This window comes from Sceloporus occidentalis, unplaced genomic scaffold (genome assembly GCF_023333645.1).
Source record: "Sceloporus occidentalis isolate IW3139 unplaced genomic scaffold, rSceOcc1.0.p SCAF_6, whole genome shotgun sequence".
Taxonomy (NCBI): domain Eukaryota; kingdom Metazoa; phylum Chordata; class Lepidosauria; order Squamata; family Phrynosomatidae; genus Sceloporus; species Sceloporus occidentalis.
Genome location: NW_028316986.1, coordinates 38,748,007 through 38,762,615, shown reverse-complemented (window position 1 = coordinate 38,762,615; position 14,609 = coordinate 38,748,007). Strand labels below are relative to the sequence as shown.

The following is a 14,609-nucleotide window of genomic DNA, read 5'->3' as shown; positions in this document are numbered from 1 at the left end:
GGAGCTCTCAAGCAACAGGTGTTGTCTCTGGATCAGGAACTGGCAGCTCCAGCTATTCTACTTTCCATGAAAAACGATCCCTTATAAACACAAGTTTACATGTAGGCAGTAAAAACAGCTTTACAGTGCAATAACCCCAATAAGTTTCACACTTTTTAAAAAAGGCTATTTAAAACCACATAAAATGGCTTTGATCTAGCTCACCTACTCAAACACCAGAAATTAAAGAGCTGCACGAGAATAGCACCTGCTGAGGGATAACAATCTCAGCATGCCTGTAGTCAGATAAACAAGGCAACCTTAAGGTAATGAAAAATACACCAATATTAAAGTGTTCTGGGACTGTAAACATGTTCTTTGAAACAGAACCACTGAAAGGTCAACTGCTGAGTCCAACGTGTGATTGCCTTTTTGCACTGCTAGCCACCTTGCTATGTTGTAGATAGTAATGCAGAACAATGTACCAGTCCACATTAAGTAAACCATTCTGATCATCCTCATTAGACCCTAACTTCCAAAAGAACTGAACAAAGAAAACACCACTATTACTAAAATTAAAAAGTATCAAAAATGAAAGGCTGCACACTACTTGAGATCCTAGGTGGCTGAAAGGCAGAGTTGCTTTCTTATTTTACAAACAGCTAAAAGGGTAGCCATGTTAGCCTGGCACAGCAGAAGCAGTGATTCCTCTGGCACCTTAAAAGTGACATGATGAAATTTCTGGCTAATATTTGGCATACTGGTTTCAGCGATGGACTATGACTCTAGAGACCAGGGTTCGGCTCCCACCCAGCAAGGCCATGAATCCCACCTTGGGCAAGTCACACTCTCTCAGCCTCAGGGGAAAGGCAATGACAAACCTCCTCTGAACAAATCTTGCCAAGAAAACCCTCTAATAGGTTCAACGTAAGTCAGAAACCACTTTAAGGCACACAACAGGAACAACTGAGGAAGAGCCAGGGTGACCAGAGGTCCTCCTTTTCCAGGACATGTCCTCCATTCCTGTCTACTGTCCAGGAGGAATTCCAAAATGCCCTCCATTTAAAGCATTAATTTATATTTTTATGAGTGGCTCCTTTTTAAAAGCTTTAATTTGGTCATGTCCTACATTCTTCTTGAATGGCCTGCATTCCCAGGCGCCTTGTCCTCCTTTGCAGGGAGGACACCTGGTCCACCCTGTCTCCATCCGTCTTTGATTTTGGGGGAGATTCAGGCAAAAAGAAAACTGAGGCTACTTAAAGACTAATTTAGGTCCAAAACACACTGCAGAAATAATCCAGTTTGAGACTGCTTTATATTATTATTATTATTATTATTATTATTATTATCATTATTATTATTATTATTATCCCATGTTTCTCCCAAGCCTGGGACACAGAGCGGCTTACAACATAAAAAAATACAATTAAAAACATGCAAAACTAGTACATCAAAACAGAATTATTATTACTATTATTATTATTTATAAAGTGCTGTAAATTTACACAGCACTGTACATACAATCAATTAAAACAGATAAAAATAAACCTGCCTATAGCGTACATTCTACAAAAATAGTTAAATGTTAAACATAATACAATAATAATAATAATAATCTGCAACAAACAGATTATACTAATCTGAACGAATTATGGAAAACTGCAATATGTTTTAGTAAGAAACATTTTTGTAATTTCAGTGTACACCTATTGCTTTATATGTTTATAAAGCATATGTTTATATATTAAATATAATATGTTTAATATAATATATATTATATTTATATCAAATATACAAATAAATATATAAACATATTAAATTAATATATTAAATATAATAAATGTTTTATATTATATATTTAAATATAATATATGTTTATATTTAAATATAAATATAATTATATGCTTATATTTAAAATAGCAATTATTTTAACTTTTAAATCTATTTTTTTGTATTTTTGATACAAATACGACATGTTTGAATTTTGTATGTATTTTGTATGTATATTGTATGTACTGTTGTTTTACGCAAAGGCCATTGGCCATAAGAAGTAATAAAACTTTGATACTTCGATACTATATTTTATAGAGCTAACTGACTGTAAAAGTTTTAAAAGGTTTTAATTATTTTTGTAATCTGATGACTATAACCTGTATTTGGTTGTCAGGAATAAACTGTATTGTACTGTACTGTAACAACAACAACAACAACAACAACAATACATAATAGCATTCAAACAATAAAAATATAGCAGACAACAAATTATTACTATTAAATTAAATTACTACAATAATTGAAACAAATCACATATTTAAAATATCACATATTTTAAAAAAGATTTAAAAAATGTTTAGAAGACATTAAAAAAGTAAAGCACCCTGGGGACTGTAGTTTTGTGAGCCTTCTCTGTCAGAGAGAGAGAGAGAGCGCTCTGGGGCCACCAATGAACTACAATTCCCAGAATTCCATAGCATTGAGCCAGGGCAGTTAAAGCAGTCTTAAACTTAAACTGGATTATTTCTGCAATGTGTTTTGGGCCCTAAACATACAAGGTGTGTGCCTTTAGTTGACTGCAACTCCCACCATCCATAAATATGGTGGTTGGGGATTCTGGGAGCTGCAGTCCCACAGGTAATGAATGTTTCAGGGTAGTAGGTCAGGCCCTTGAAAAGGTGGAGGGCTGGGGGTCACCCTGGGATGGGGAAAACCCTGTCTTTGGCAGCCCCAGTTTCCCCCTACAAAGTGAGGCTCCTTGGGAGTCCAGAGAGCCCAGTGCTAGCGCCACCTGCAGGCCACCTGAACCATGGAGAAAGATGATGGAAGCTGTATGTCTCCCCGCAGGAGCCGCCACCACTGCGCCCCTCTGCAGCGCTGCATTGACTGCCATGCTGACTCCTTCCTTGGCCAAGCAAAATGGGCGGTTGGAACGTACTGCGCAGGCGCGGCAAGGAGGCCTTATTATTTTCCCCGCACATACATGGAAACACCTCAGCTGCCAAAGAGGGAGCGGTTTGCGCATGCGCGGGAGGGGAGGGCTAGCCTTTCAGCTATACAGGCGGATGAGGGAATATTATTGAGTTGTATTCAGGCTGCAACTGCACTGCTGAAGAAATAATAATAATAATTTAATAATATTTGTTTCTTAACTCGCCTCTCCCCATGGATCGAGGCGGGGAACAACAACAACAACATAACATAACAACAACAACATAACATTATTATATTATAACAACAACAATAATATAACATTATTATAACATATTATAACAACAACAATAATAATCATAATATTATATATATGTGTGTATAATATTTTCTCAAAAATGGAACTTAGAAGATTAAAAACAGTACCATTAAAAACACAGAAAAATGTTACATTAAAACAATTATTAAAATATTGAAACAACAACAACAATAATAACAATATAACGATTATTATGATATTGTATTATAATAACAGCAATAATATATATATATATATATTAGCATTATTATTATAACATACAACATCAACAATAATTATATATATAATATAATTTTATAACATCACAACAACAATATTATATATATATATATATATTCTCAAAACTGAGACTTAAAAGATTAAAAACAGTACCATTAAAAACAGAAAAATGTTACATTAAAACAATTATTACAATATTGAAACAACAACAACAATATAACTATTATTATGATATTATATTACAACAGCAACAATAATAATTACATATATATAAAATTATTATAACATTATTATATTATAACATTATTATACAACAACAATAATACAGTATCTATAATCTAACATTATTATTATAATATATCATAACAGCAATAATAATAATATTTTATATATGTGTGTGTGTATATATATATATTATATTTTCTCAAAAATTGGACTCGGAAGATTAAAAACAATACCATTAAAATGTTACATTAAAACAATTATTACAATAACGAAACAACAACAACAATAATATAACATTATTATAACCTTATATTATAACAACAGCAATAGTAATAATCATTATATCATATTTTATGTAAAATATAATAATATATATTATATTATATATTATATTCTTATATTTTCTCAAAACTAGGATTTACAAGTTTAAAAACAGTACCATTAAAAACAGAAAATTGTTACATTAAAACAGGTCATTACAATATTTAAAACAGATTGCATTAAAAAATAAAATACAGTTAAAAAGATAAAGGTGTTTAAAATACTTTTAAAAATTACATCATCTAGAGTACAACAAGAACAACAACGATTAACACACACACCTTTTGTCAGTTAAAACAGACATCATTTAAAAATGCACATCAGTTTAAAAGGACAAGGCTCTGTCCACACTGCAGAAATAACCTGATTTGGTACCACTTTTAATGGCCGTGGCTCAGTACTAGGGAATTCTGGGAACTGTAGTTTGTGGCAGCACCAAAGTGCTTTGACAGAGATTCCATAGCCTTGAGTCATGACCATTAAAGCAGTGTCAAACCAGATTATTTCTGCAGTGTGTTTTGGACCTAAGATATTATTTATTTATTTAATTTCTATGCCGCCTTTCTCCCAGAAAGACACCCAAGGCGGCTCACAAAAACTCTTTAAAAACGTATTACAATAAAACAATAAAAACAATCCCATAAAAACCATTGAAAATTAGAAACATTAAAACTACAATAAAACCCCAATGCCCACCACCATCATATAAAAAAGCTACCCCATGATTATACATAATAGACACATATTAAAACAATCCACATTTAAATTCATCTTTTAAAATTCACAATGAAAAATAATCCAGTTTAAAGGCCATGGCTCATGAATGTTATGAAATTGTAGCTTGTTGTGGCACAAGGCTGTGATTCCCAGGCTCTGGCCTGTTTTGGACTTCAGCTCCCAGAAGCCTCAGCCATCTTGGCCAATAGCGTGGAACTCTGGAAGCTGATGTCCAGAACACCTGGAAGGCCAGAGTTTGGGATCACTGTAAGAGAAGGCTCACAAAACTACAAATCCCAGAATCCCATTGCATTGAACCATGGCAATTAAAACAGTGTCGGCTGGGATTATTTATGCAGTGTGGATGCAGCCCTAAACTGCCCTGGTTCAGTGCTGTGGAATTCTGGGAACTGTAGTTTTGGGAGGCATTTAGCCTTCGCTGTCAGAGATTTCTGATGCCACAAAAAATACAGTTCCCAGGATTCCATTGCATTGAGCCATGGCATTTAAAGCGGTGTCAACCCAGATTATTTCTGCAGCCTGAATTCAACATGTCTGTCCAACACCAAAACCTCTCACATGCTACCCAATACATGTCCATATAGCAGAAAACCAACAGTTATGGGTTCCCATGAATGGGGATTTCACAGTTTGGAATTCTGCTTGAGGCCCATTTTCAGCAGCAGCTGCAATGTATTTGTTGCTGTTTTTCTGTTTATTTGGGTGGTGAGACCATGCTCAACGTGGCATATACTAACATCAGAAAGAATGTTAAATACAAAACAACATTTCCAGGTACAGTACATTGGCCTTCCATATCCACAGATTTTTTTATCCATAGATTCAAACATCCACAGCTTGAAAATATTTTAAAAATATAAATTCCAATTGATTTTTGCCATTTTATATAAGGGATACCATTTAACTATGCCATTGTATTTAATGGGACTCGAGCATCCACAGGTTTTGGTATCTACAAGAGGTCCTGGAACCAAATCTCAGTAGATAGCAAGAGCCCACTGTAATTCAATAACAACTGCAACTCAGCATGGTCATTTATACCATAAACTAATCCTTTCACAGCAATTATTCAGTATGCGCTGAAATTAAATAATCCATTAGTAAGCAATTTACTAGTAATATGCGTTTCGTGTTCATTGTTTTTAAATCAATGTCTTACAATACTGATTTTATTGGATTGTTTTTAAATAACTTTTAAACTTTAAAGTGCAAAAGCAGTTACAACTGAATGTTAATAATGACCACAGATAAGATATTATTTATTTATTTAATTTGTATGACGTCTTTCTCCCAGAAGGGACCCAATATTCATATAATTAAAGTGGATGTTGAATACATTGACATAGTCAGAGACTTTCTATATCTTGGCTCATTTATAAATCAAAATGGAGACTGTAGTTAAGAAATCAGAAGTAGACTAGGACTTGGAAGGGCAGCTATGGGAACTAGGTGAGATTGTTAAGAGGTTGGGCCAATTTGGTTGCCAACTTTGAGGTCTGGAAAAATATATGCAGAGTACAGAATATAACATGTAGAATATTTATAATGCAGAAAGATGTGTGTCTCTGTTTGTGTGTGTGTTACTGGGAACAAAGAGGCTAATTCCAGGCAGAATGCCTATTCAATAATGAACAGGGAGATGAGAACGCCAAGATTTCTATTAGCATTGAGATATGAGCAGACTTGACCAACAATAACCTCCTAGCAGGTGCAATGGCTGATAGAGATCTCTTATTTCATTGCATCAGATGGGATAGCTGATAGGCTGAGTGAAGGCTGGAAAGAGAATAAAAGAAGCCAAGAAGAGAGAGAAATTAGATGGCTTTGGCAATCTGCAATGTACAAAGGGAAAGCTGCAATGTATCCTCCAAGCCATGCTGTTCCTGTTAACTGCCAGACTGTCCAAACATGCTGATGCAAACAGATATTGCTGGTACAGCACGCCCCCATTCACCATATTAGGTCTCACCATCCATGTGACCTCAAGGCCGCATATGGCAAGCCCGTATACGGCGCGGGCGTGCTGTAATAGCATCGATTAGTATCAGAATGTGGAATACATTGACTTTAGCATAGCCTAGATGTTTCTTTTACAGTCTGCCCTTCGCATCCATGGATTTTTTTTATTTATAGATTCAATCATCTACTGCTTGAAAATATTTTTTTTAAAATTCCAATGAGCAAACCTTGATTTTGCCATTTTATATAAGGGGCATGGTTTTATTATGCCATTGTATTTAATGGGACTTCAGCATCCACCAATTTTGGAGTCCTGGAACCAAACCCCACTGTACCAGCGGCGTACTTCATGAGGCTTGATCATTCACGGGATTTGCCTTACGCAGGGGAGAGGGGTCCGGACATTTGAGGATCAAGGCGAGTAACAACAAGGAAAATTTCAAACACAAAAGTCACAGAAAATAACGAAACAGTCCCCGAAAACCCCCACCCTTCTACCCTCCCTCCCATCAATACAAAATAATAACAATAAAACATTTAACTGGAATAACATGAGTTAAAACAGCTCAGCAGGAAGTGACAACAATATGAAAATATTGGGCAATAATGATGACAATGTTCCTCTAAGACAGCGGTTCCCAACCTTTGCTGGGCCGTGACTTCCATTGCGGACAAAAGTCCCGCCTGGTGGTCTCCCTGATTGGTTGGGAGGCCAGGAATGGGCGGGACTTCCAGTTGCCTACAAACCCCAGCGGCCTTTGCATCTGGAATTCCTGCCCCTTCCCGGCCTCCCAACCAATTAGGGAGGCCACCAGCTAGAATAAAGGGCGGGACTTCCGGCCGCAAAGGCTGCTGGAAGCCCCTCTACCTCCACCTGCTCTTCCTCATCCCTCCTCCTCCTCCTCCTCCTCCATGCCGGACAGGCCTGCCGTGGCCGCCATCAGAGGAGGAGAGGGAGGCAGCCCCGTCCCCATCCCTGTGCTGTTCTGGCACCAGCACTGGCACCCATGAAAAAAAGAGGAGGAGGCAGCCTCTTTCCCATGTGGTGCCAGCGCCAATGCCAGCACCCGCAGAAAAGAGGAGGAGGAGGCAGCCCCGTCCCCTTCCCCGTGCGGTGCCGGCACTGGAAAAGAGGAGGAGGCGGCATCCCCATCCCCGCAAGGTTCCGGTGCCACTCCAGCACCCGTGGAAGAGAGGAGGAGGAGGAGGAGGCAACCCCGTCCCCTTCCCCGTGTAGTTCTGGTGCCAGTGCCAGCACCCACGGGAAAGAGGAGGAAGAGGAGGCAGCCCCGCCCCCGTCCCCTTCCCCGTGCAGTTCCGGCCCCAGTTCCGGCACCCGCGGAAAAGAGGAGGAGGAGGAGGAGGCAGCCCTGTCCCCTTCCCCTTCCCTGTGCAGTTCTGGCGCCAGCACCCATAGGAAAGAGGAGGAGGAGGAGGAGGCAACCCCGTCCCCTTCCCCATGCGGTTCTGGCACCAGCAGCCACAGGGAAACAGGGAGGAGTGGGAGGCAGGGGGGAATCACAACCTGGCGACCCCCAAGAAAGGGTCAATCGACCCCCAATGGGGTCACGACCCCCACGTTGGGAACCCCTGTTCTAAGACGCCTGCTAAAGAGATGCAGAGGTAGAAATCCTTCTGAAATTGTAACATCTTGCTTGCTATATCTTGTAGTTTAATTAATGTTCGATGCCTTACATGCCATGTTGTGCAATGTGATGAAAGCAAAACTCCCAGACATTGTCATGGTTGTGTTTTTCCATAAGGAGACTTTGTATAGTTGTATATCTGTGTTCGCCTATAATAAATAGCCTAAAAGATTACCAGAGAGCCTGCTCACTTCCCCATATAAATAACCTGAGATTCCACTTCTTTAGAATGCTCATGTGGAATGCTGACATTAACTTTGCCTGTCTGGATTTCATAGCCATCAGAAGCTGGATGCCTAGGTTGCCAGAAGGCAATAACGAGACATGAGACAAAATACAGATTAGTTGATAAGTAGTAAAATACCCCCACCCCCAAACATCAGTTTGAAGAGATAGGGCTGAGGAACTAGTTTCAAATATCTTGCAGGTTTAATCTCATTGACCTTCTCTTCCATACTGGTTAGAATCAAGTCAAGGGTATTGAAAGGAACTGAAAATAAAACTGCCAATATCATGTTGCTCATACACAAATGCAAGATGCAGCCACTTCTTAAATGTTGTGTACAATTGTGGTCAACACACTAAAACCTTTTTTTAAATTTACATAGAGTCCCTGAGTGGGTATTCAAATCTCAGTCCAAAACTGAAACTACTATGCTGGCTCTCCAAACAGCAGCAAAACTTAGCGGTTTCCAGTTCTATTAGTTCCTGCATAGGAGAACTTAGCTGTTCTCATCTGAGTCAATAGTTCTTAATGAACCATGTATTAACATATATTTCACAATATATTACTTCTTAAAATACATAAAAAGAAGTAGTTTTTAATGCTACTGAAGACTATTCCAGCATTTGATATCTTTCTTGGTTGTGTAAATTCATACGAAAAGCCATGTTGGATCAGATCAAAAATTTAACTAGTCCAGCATTCTGTTCCCACAATGTTCAGCCAGATTTTTTTTGGCTTTTTATAGGCATCTGGTTGGCCAATGTGGGATCAGAATGCTGGACTAGAGAGGCCTTAAGTCTGATCTGGCAGGGTCTTAAGTATCTTTTCAAACATTTTTTTTGCCTCCAAAAAGAATATGTCCAGCTAAGGCTGCAGTCCTAACACATTTAACATGGAGTACAAGCCACTGAACCAGGCCAAGTACCAGTACCAACATGGTGGAGAAGATGGTAGGGCTCATAAGCACAAGCAAACACGCAGAGTCTAATTTTAGCTTCCTTCTATTTCAAAAGAAGAGATAGATGGATATCTTTTTAAACAATCAAACATTTTTTAATAACGAGCTGAGCACCATAAACTGTAGCACCAAGATTAAAGGTGCACCAACTATCACTACTCCCCAAATTTTGGGGTCGCCTTCTGGTTGGTTTCGGAAAACCACCAGAATAATACAGTGCTGTGTGGGTGGTACGTTTCCCAGTATGTTGAATTTATTTGGACTGCTGATTCAATATGCTTTCGATGCACCCAGGTCTGACTCTACCATTAACCACAGTTAGGAAGCCACCTCAGATACCAAAGTATGGTGGTGATTGGTGAAATATTGGTAAATATAGGCTGGAATCCTGAACATGATATACCGTATATACTTGACTTTAAGTCAAACTCATGTAAGTCAAGGGCATGTTTTGGGACCAAAATTATGGATTTTGATATGACCTGTGGATAAGTCGAGGGTAAAAGTTAGGGACAAAAAACAAAGAACTTGAAGGATGAAACAAAGGAAAACAATGCCAAGGAGCTTAGAAAATTCCAGCAGGCAAAACTGTTTCTGCTCACACTAAAGGCTGGATGGATGAAAGAATAGAGAGGAGGGGGTCAGTGCTTCCAGGACAAATCACACTCTTGCCTGTTACCAGGTGATTATTCCCTTTTTTTTAATGAGAAAGTCCAGTACCTACACTGACCCACTGATAAGTCGACTCAGTTTTGGGGATCAAATTTTTGACTTAAATTTCTACATTTATACATGAGTATATACAGTTCACTTGTTTAACCTGTGATTATGCAAATGTAGGTTCTTTTGGATGTTGTGAAAGGAGGTATTCATGACTATGTGCACTGAATAAGAGAAAGTACCCTGGAAGCATTCTGCTGCAGTTTTGCCACTGATGGTTGTGGGGCAGGGAGGTGATGCAGTCTGCTTGGATGATGTAGGATATGAGCTAGAATTTAGTGTGCCAGTTCAACTACTCTGTACCTAGTAAACTAGCCTTCCACCCCAAGATGTAGAGAAGGTTGCAGTCCACGCTACACTGATTAAACTAGAAGTAGGAATTAATTTGTTCCTCTAGCTCTTGTTGAACTACCGCTCCCAGTAGCCCTGTAGCTGCTGATGGTGCGGATTCTGGGATTTTCAGTTTATCCACGAGACTTTTCTGCCAATAAAAAGTGACTCTATAATTCTTCTTTATTCATGGGATAATGACATGATTTTCGTGATGTTGTGTGGCATTGTCTGATAATCTTCATGCAATTGTGTGACAGTGACAGGAGCATCCGACTATGCTCCTGTCACTTTTGCCCATGTAAAAATTTCCTTAGTTTGGTTGCCTTCTGAATGTGGATGTAGTTGGAGGGAACCAGCATTGTTTCAAGTAACAAAATATCTTACGTTCAGCTGTTGTGTATCAGCATTTTCTTATGCTGTATTGCTTGATTCTAGCCATACTACTTCTTTCTGTCTTCTTTGTTCTGTAGTTTTTCTCACACCTTCCTCGGCAACTGGCTGTACCTCTTTAAGGGAGGCCTGGTGCTTACTTCTAAGAATCACCATAATTTCCAGCAGGCATTTTAATCTCCTTCATATGTGGATTAGTTCAGAAAACACATGTGAAGTAAGCAGTGGTCCAGCTCCTCCACTCCCAGCTTTGTACTGCTGGGGTCTTCTGTTTATGGCTTCCATATTTTGCCATTTATTTGTCCAAAATGGGGTGGAGATGTCTTTTTCTCCCCAGTTTATGCGCTGCCATAATAGCAGCTTTTCTCCCTTCGTTTTTCATCACTTATTAGCTCAGCTCCCCAGCTGTGTAGCACCACTCCCTGGTGTGAACTACAGAGGCGTAATTCTGACAAGTTTATTTTGGCCCAAATTGACGGCATTTCATATGGGTAAACGAGTATCTTGTTCACATTTCTACTGAATATACTTATTTTGTATGACAGCTTCTGTCCACACAGTGCTAGGAACACTGCAAATGTGGCATTTCTTGGAAGGTAAAAATGATATGTGAGGCAGCTTGCTTATAATAGGAACAAAAAGATTGTTAAAAAGAGGGAAATAAAAACATGTTAGCTGAGGCATCATGTTCCTTGCCAGCACCAGGCAAGACTTTCCTTCCACAGAGAAATACTGCACATGAATGTTTCAGTGGTGAATTACCACTGAGTTATATTTATTTAATCACTTTTATATTCAGCTGTCAGGAAGTTCAGAGTGCCATATATCAGCATTATCCCATTTTATACTCACAAAAAGGCTTGTGAGATCAACTGAGAAATGGGAGAAGTGGATAAGTGGCTTTACGGAAGACTAAGCAAAAGAGACAGCCAGTGAGATATAGTAATTAAGAGCACTACAGTGGTTTGGGCACAATTCTTACTTGGGGGTAATGCTTTCTCCCCCAACCCCATAGCTACACCTGTGCATTAGTTCTACTACATTTGATCAAGCATGTGGCCAGTTCATATGTAAGCATCATCATATGTGGGTTAGGAGATCTGATCAAGGGATCTTGGATGAGACGGATTTTCTGGACCCATTTCAAACCGGTTTCTGGGCGGGCTATGGAGTTGAGACTGCCCTGGTCGCCCTGGTCGATGATCTCCGTCTGGGCATGGACAGGGGTAGCGTGTCCCTGTTAGTGCTTTTGGACATCTCGGCGGCCTTCGATACCATTGACCATGGTATCCTTCTGGAACGCCTGAGAGAGTTGGGTATCGGGGGCACTGCGCTCCAGTGGTTCCGTTCCTATCTCTTGGGTAGATTCCAGATGGTGCAGATGGGGGACTGTCGCTCCAATAAGAGGGCCCTTACATCTGGTGTCCCTCAGGGAGCGATTCTGTCCCCCATGCTATTTAACATTTACATGAAGCCGCTGGGAGAGATCATCCGGAGACACGGGGCGCGGTGTTATCAGTATGCTGATGACACCCAAATATGCTTCTCTGTGCCTCTGACTGATGCAGTGACCAGGGATGGTATCTCTCCTCTAAATGCCTGTCTGGAGTCGGTAATGGGCTGGATGAGGGAAAACAGACTCAGCTTGAATCCAGAGAAAATGGAAGTACTCGTGATAGGTTCCCCGGGCCCAGGGAAGGATATTTGTCCACCTGTCCTGAACGGGGTCACGCTCCCCTTGAAGGACTCAGTTCGCAGTTTGGGGGTGCTTCTGGACTCGTCGCTCCACCTCACATCTCAGGTGGATGCGACGGTCAGGAGCACCTGTTATCAGCTTCGGCTGATACGCCAGCTGCGACCCTACCTGGGCCGGGGGGACCTTGAAACGGTGGTACATGCTCTGGTAACCTCTCGGTTGGATTTCTGTAATGCGCTCTACATGGGGCAACCCTTGTACCAAATTCGGAAGCTACAATTGGTTCAGAATATGGCAGCGAGGCTGGTCACTGGATGTTCCAGGACCAGCCATATAACACCTATATTGAAAGATCTACATTGGCTGCCTATTCGCTTCCAGGCGCAATACAAGGTGTTAGTAATGACCTATAAAGCCCTAAATGGCTTGGGCCCAGGGTACTTGGAGGACCGCCTCTCCCCATACAGTCCGCCCCGCACTCTCAGATCAGGCGGAAAATATCTATTAAGAGTTCCCAAGGCAAGGTTTGTGTCTTCGTCACAAAGGGCATTTTCCATCATGGCCCCTCAGACCTGGAACTCTTTACCCAATGAGCTCCGCTAAACAACCTCTCTAGATCTTTTTAGGAAGAATCTGAAGACTTTTCTTTTCCGTCAAGCCTTCCCCCATGTGCCTTGATGTTATTCTCTCTCCCCCCTGTGCATTTTGTTCAATCCAGCTAATTTGTTATATAGGTTTTTAATTGGTTTTAGATTGAATGATTGTATGGATTGTTTTTAGAATTTTTGTATTGTTTTTAAATAGTATGGGTGGGTTTTTGTATTGTTGGGTTATGGGTCGTCACTTTGTATTGGTTTTGATGGTGTTTTTGTAAACCGCTGTGATCTGCAAGGAATAGCGGTCTAGAAATAAAATTTCATTCATTCATTCATTCATCTCTCACACCCATTGATATATTCACTGAACACATGGGAAGAGATAATCTGAACAGAGATATGACATCAAGCCTTTACAGTAAAACAACTGAGCAAGTATGCTTAGCAGCAGATAATCTGTACTCCAAATCACACACACATAACACCTGCATTTATGTGCCCATGTTTCTTAGGCCCATTTTTATCTGTCTTTAAAGCCACAGTCTGTATTTATTTATTACATTTATAACTTGCCTTTACTTCAATGATCTTACATCCAACATATATGACTTTCCTCCTCATGCATATGGCTTTCCCCCTCCACCTTACAACACCCTGTGAAGCTGATAGAAAGTGACTGGCCCATGTTTACTCACAGAGATTCAAGGCTTGAGGGAAACTCATGCCACGGCCCTGATCCGGCCTCCGGAGAGTGCAAAAAGGAGCAGAAAAAGTGGCTCTTTTTTGCGCCCTCCCAGGAGTGCCATAGCTACTGCGGGATGGCTTTATGATGCCTTTTCAGTGCTGCATCATGGTGATGCAGCATCAGAGGGGCGTCATGATGGTGTGTGCCATTTTGACCGGCACATGCGAAAATGCCACCATTGGGGTAGGGTTAGAGCAGGGGTAGGCAACCTGCGGCCCGCGGGCCGGATGCGGCCCGGCGAGGCCTTGGGACCAGCCCCAGCCCGGTCCTGCCGCCGATTGCCGCCGGGGCCTTTGGCCTCTCGCGCACAGGGGCAAGGGGGGCAATTGTCTATAGACGCCTCAGAAACATGCATTTATATTAACATTTTTAAAAAAATCAGCAATTTTTTTTGCGTGTCCTCCACTTTTTTAAAAAAAGTATCCACCATTTGAAAATGTTGTCCTACATTTGTCCCGGTTTATTTATTTATTTAATTTTTAAAAGAATTGTTTATTTATTTATTTATTGGCTTCGGCCCCCCAGTTGTCTGAGGGACAGCAACCCAGCCCCCGGCTCAAAAAGATTGCCTACCCCCGGGTTAGAGTATTCAGCATGCGGACATTACACCCTAA

General features: G+C 40.4%; 1 protein-coding gene across 1 annotated transcript in view; it reads right to left on the bottom strand.

Moving 5' to 3' along the window:
• The window catches only part of LYPLAL1 (lysophospholipase like 1), a 33,717-nt gene extending 30,841 nt beyond the window's left edge, over nt 1-2,876 (bottom strand). Inside the window, exon 1 of the mRNA XM_089529330.1 lies at nt 2,776-2,876. Coding sequence (XP_089385456.1) covers nt 2,776-2,866 — 91 coding nt within the window. The 5' untranslated portion in view covers nt 2,867-2,876. The remainder of the gene's footprint in view (nt 1-2,775) is intronic.
• Between the last annotated feature and the right edge of the window lie 11,733 nt (nt 2,877-14,609).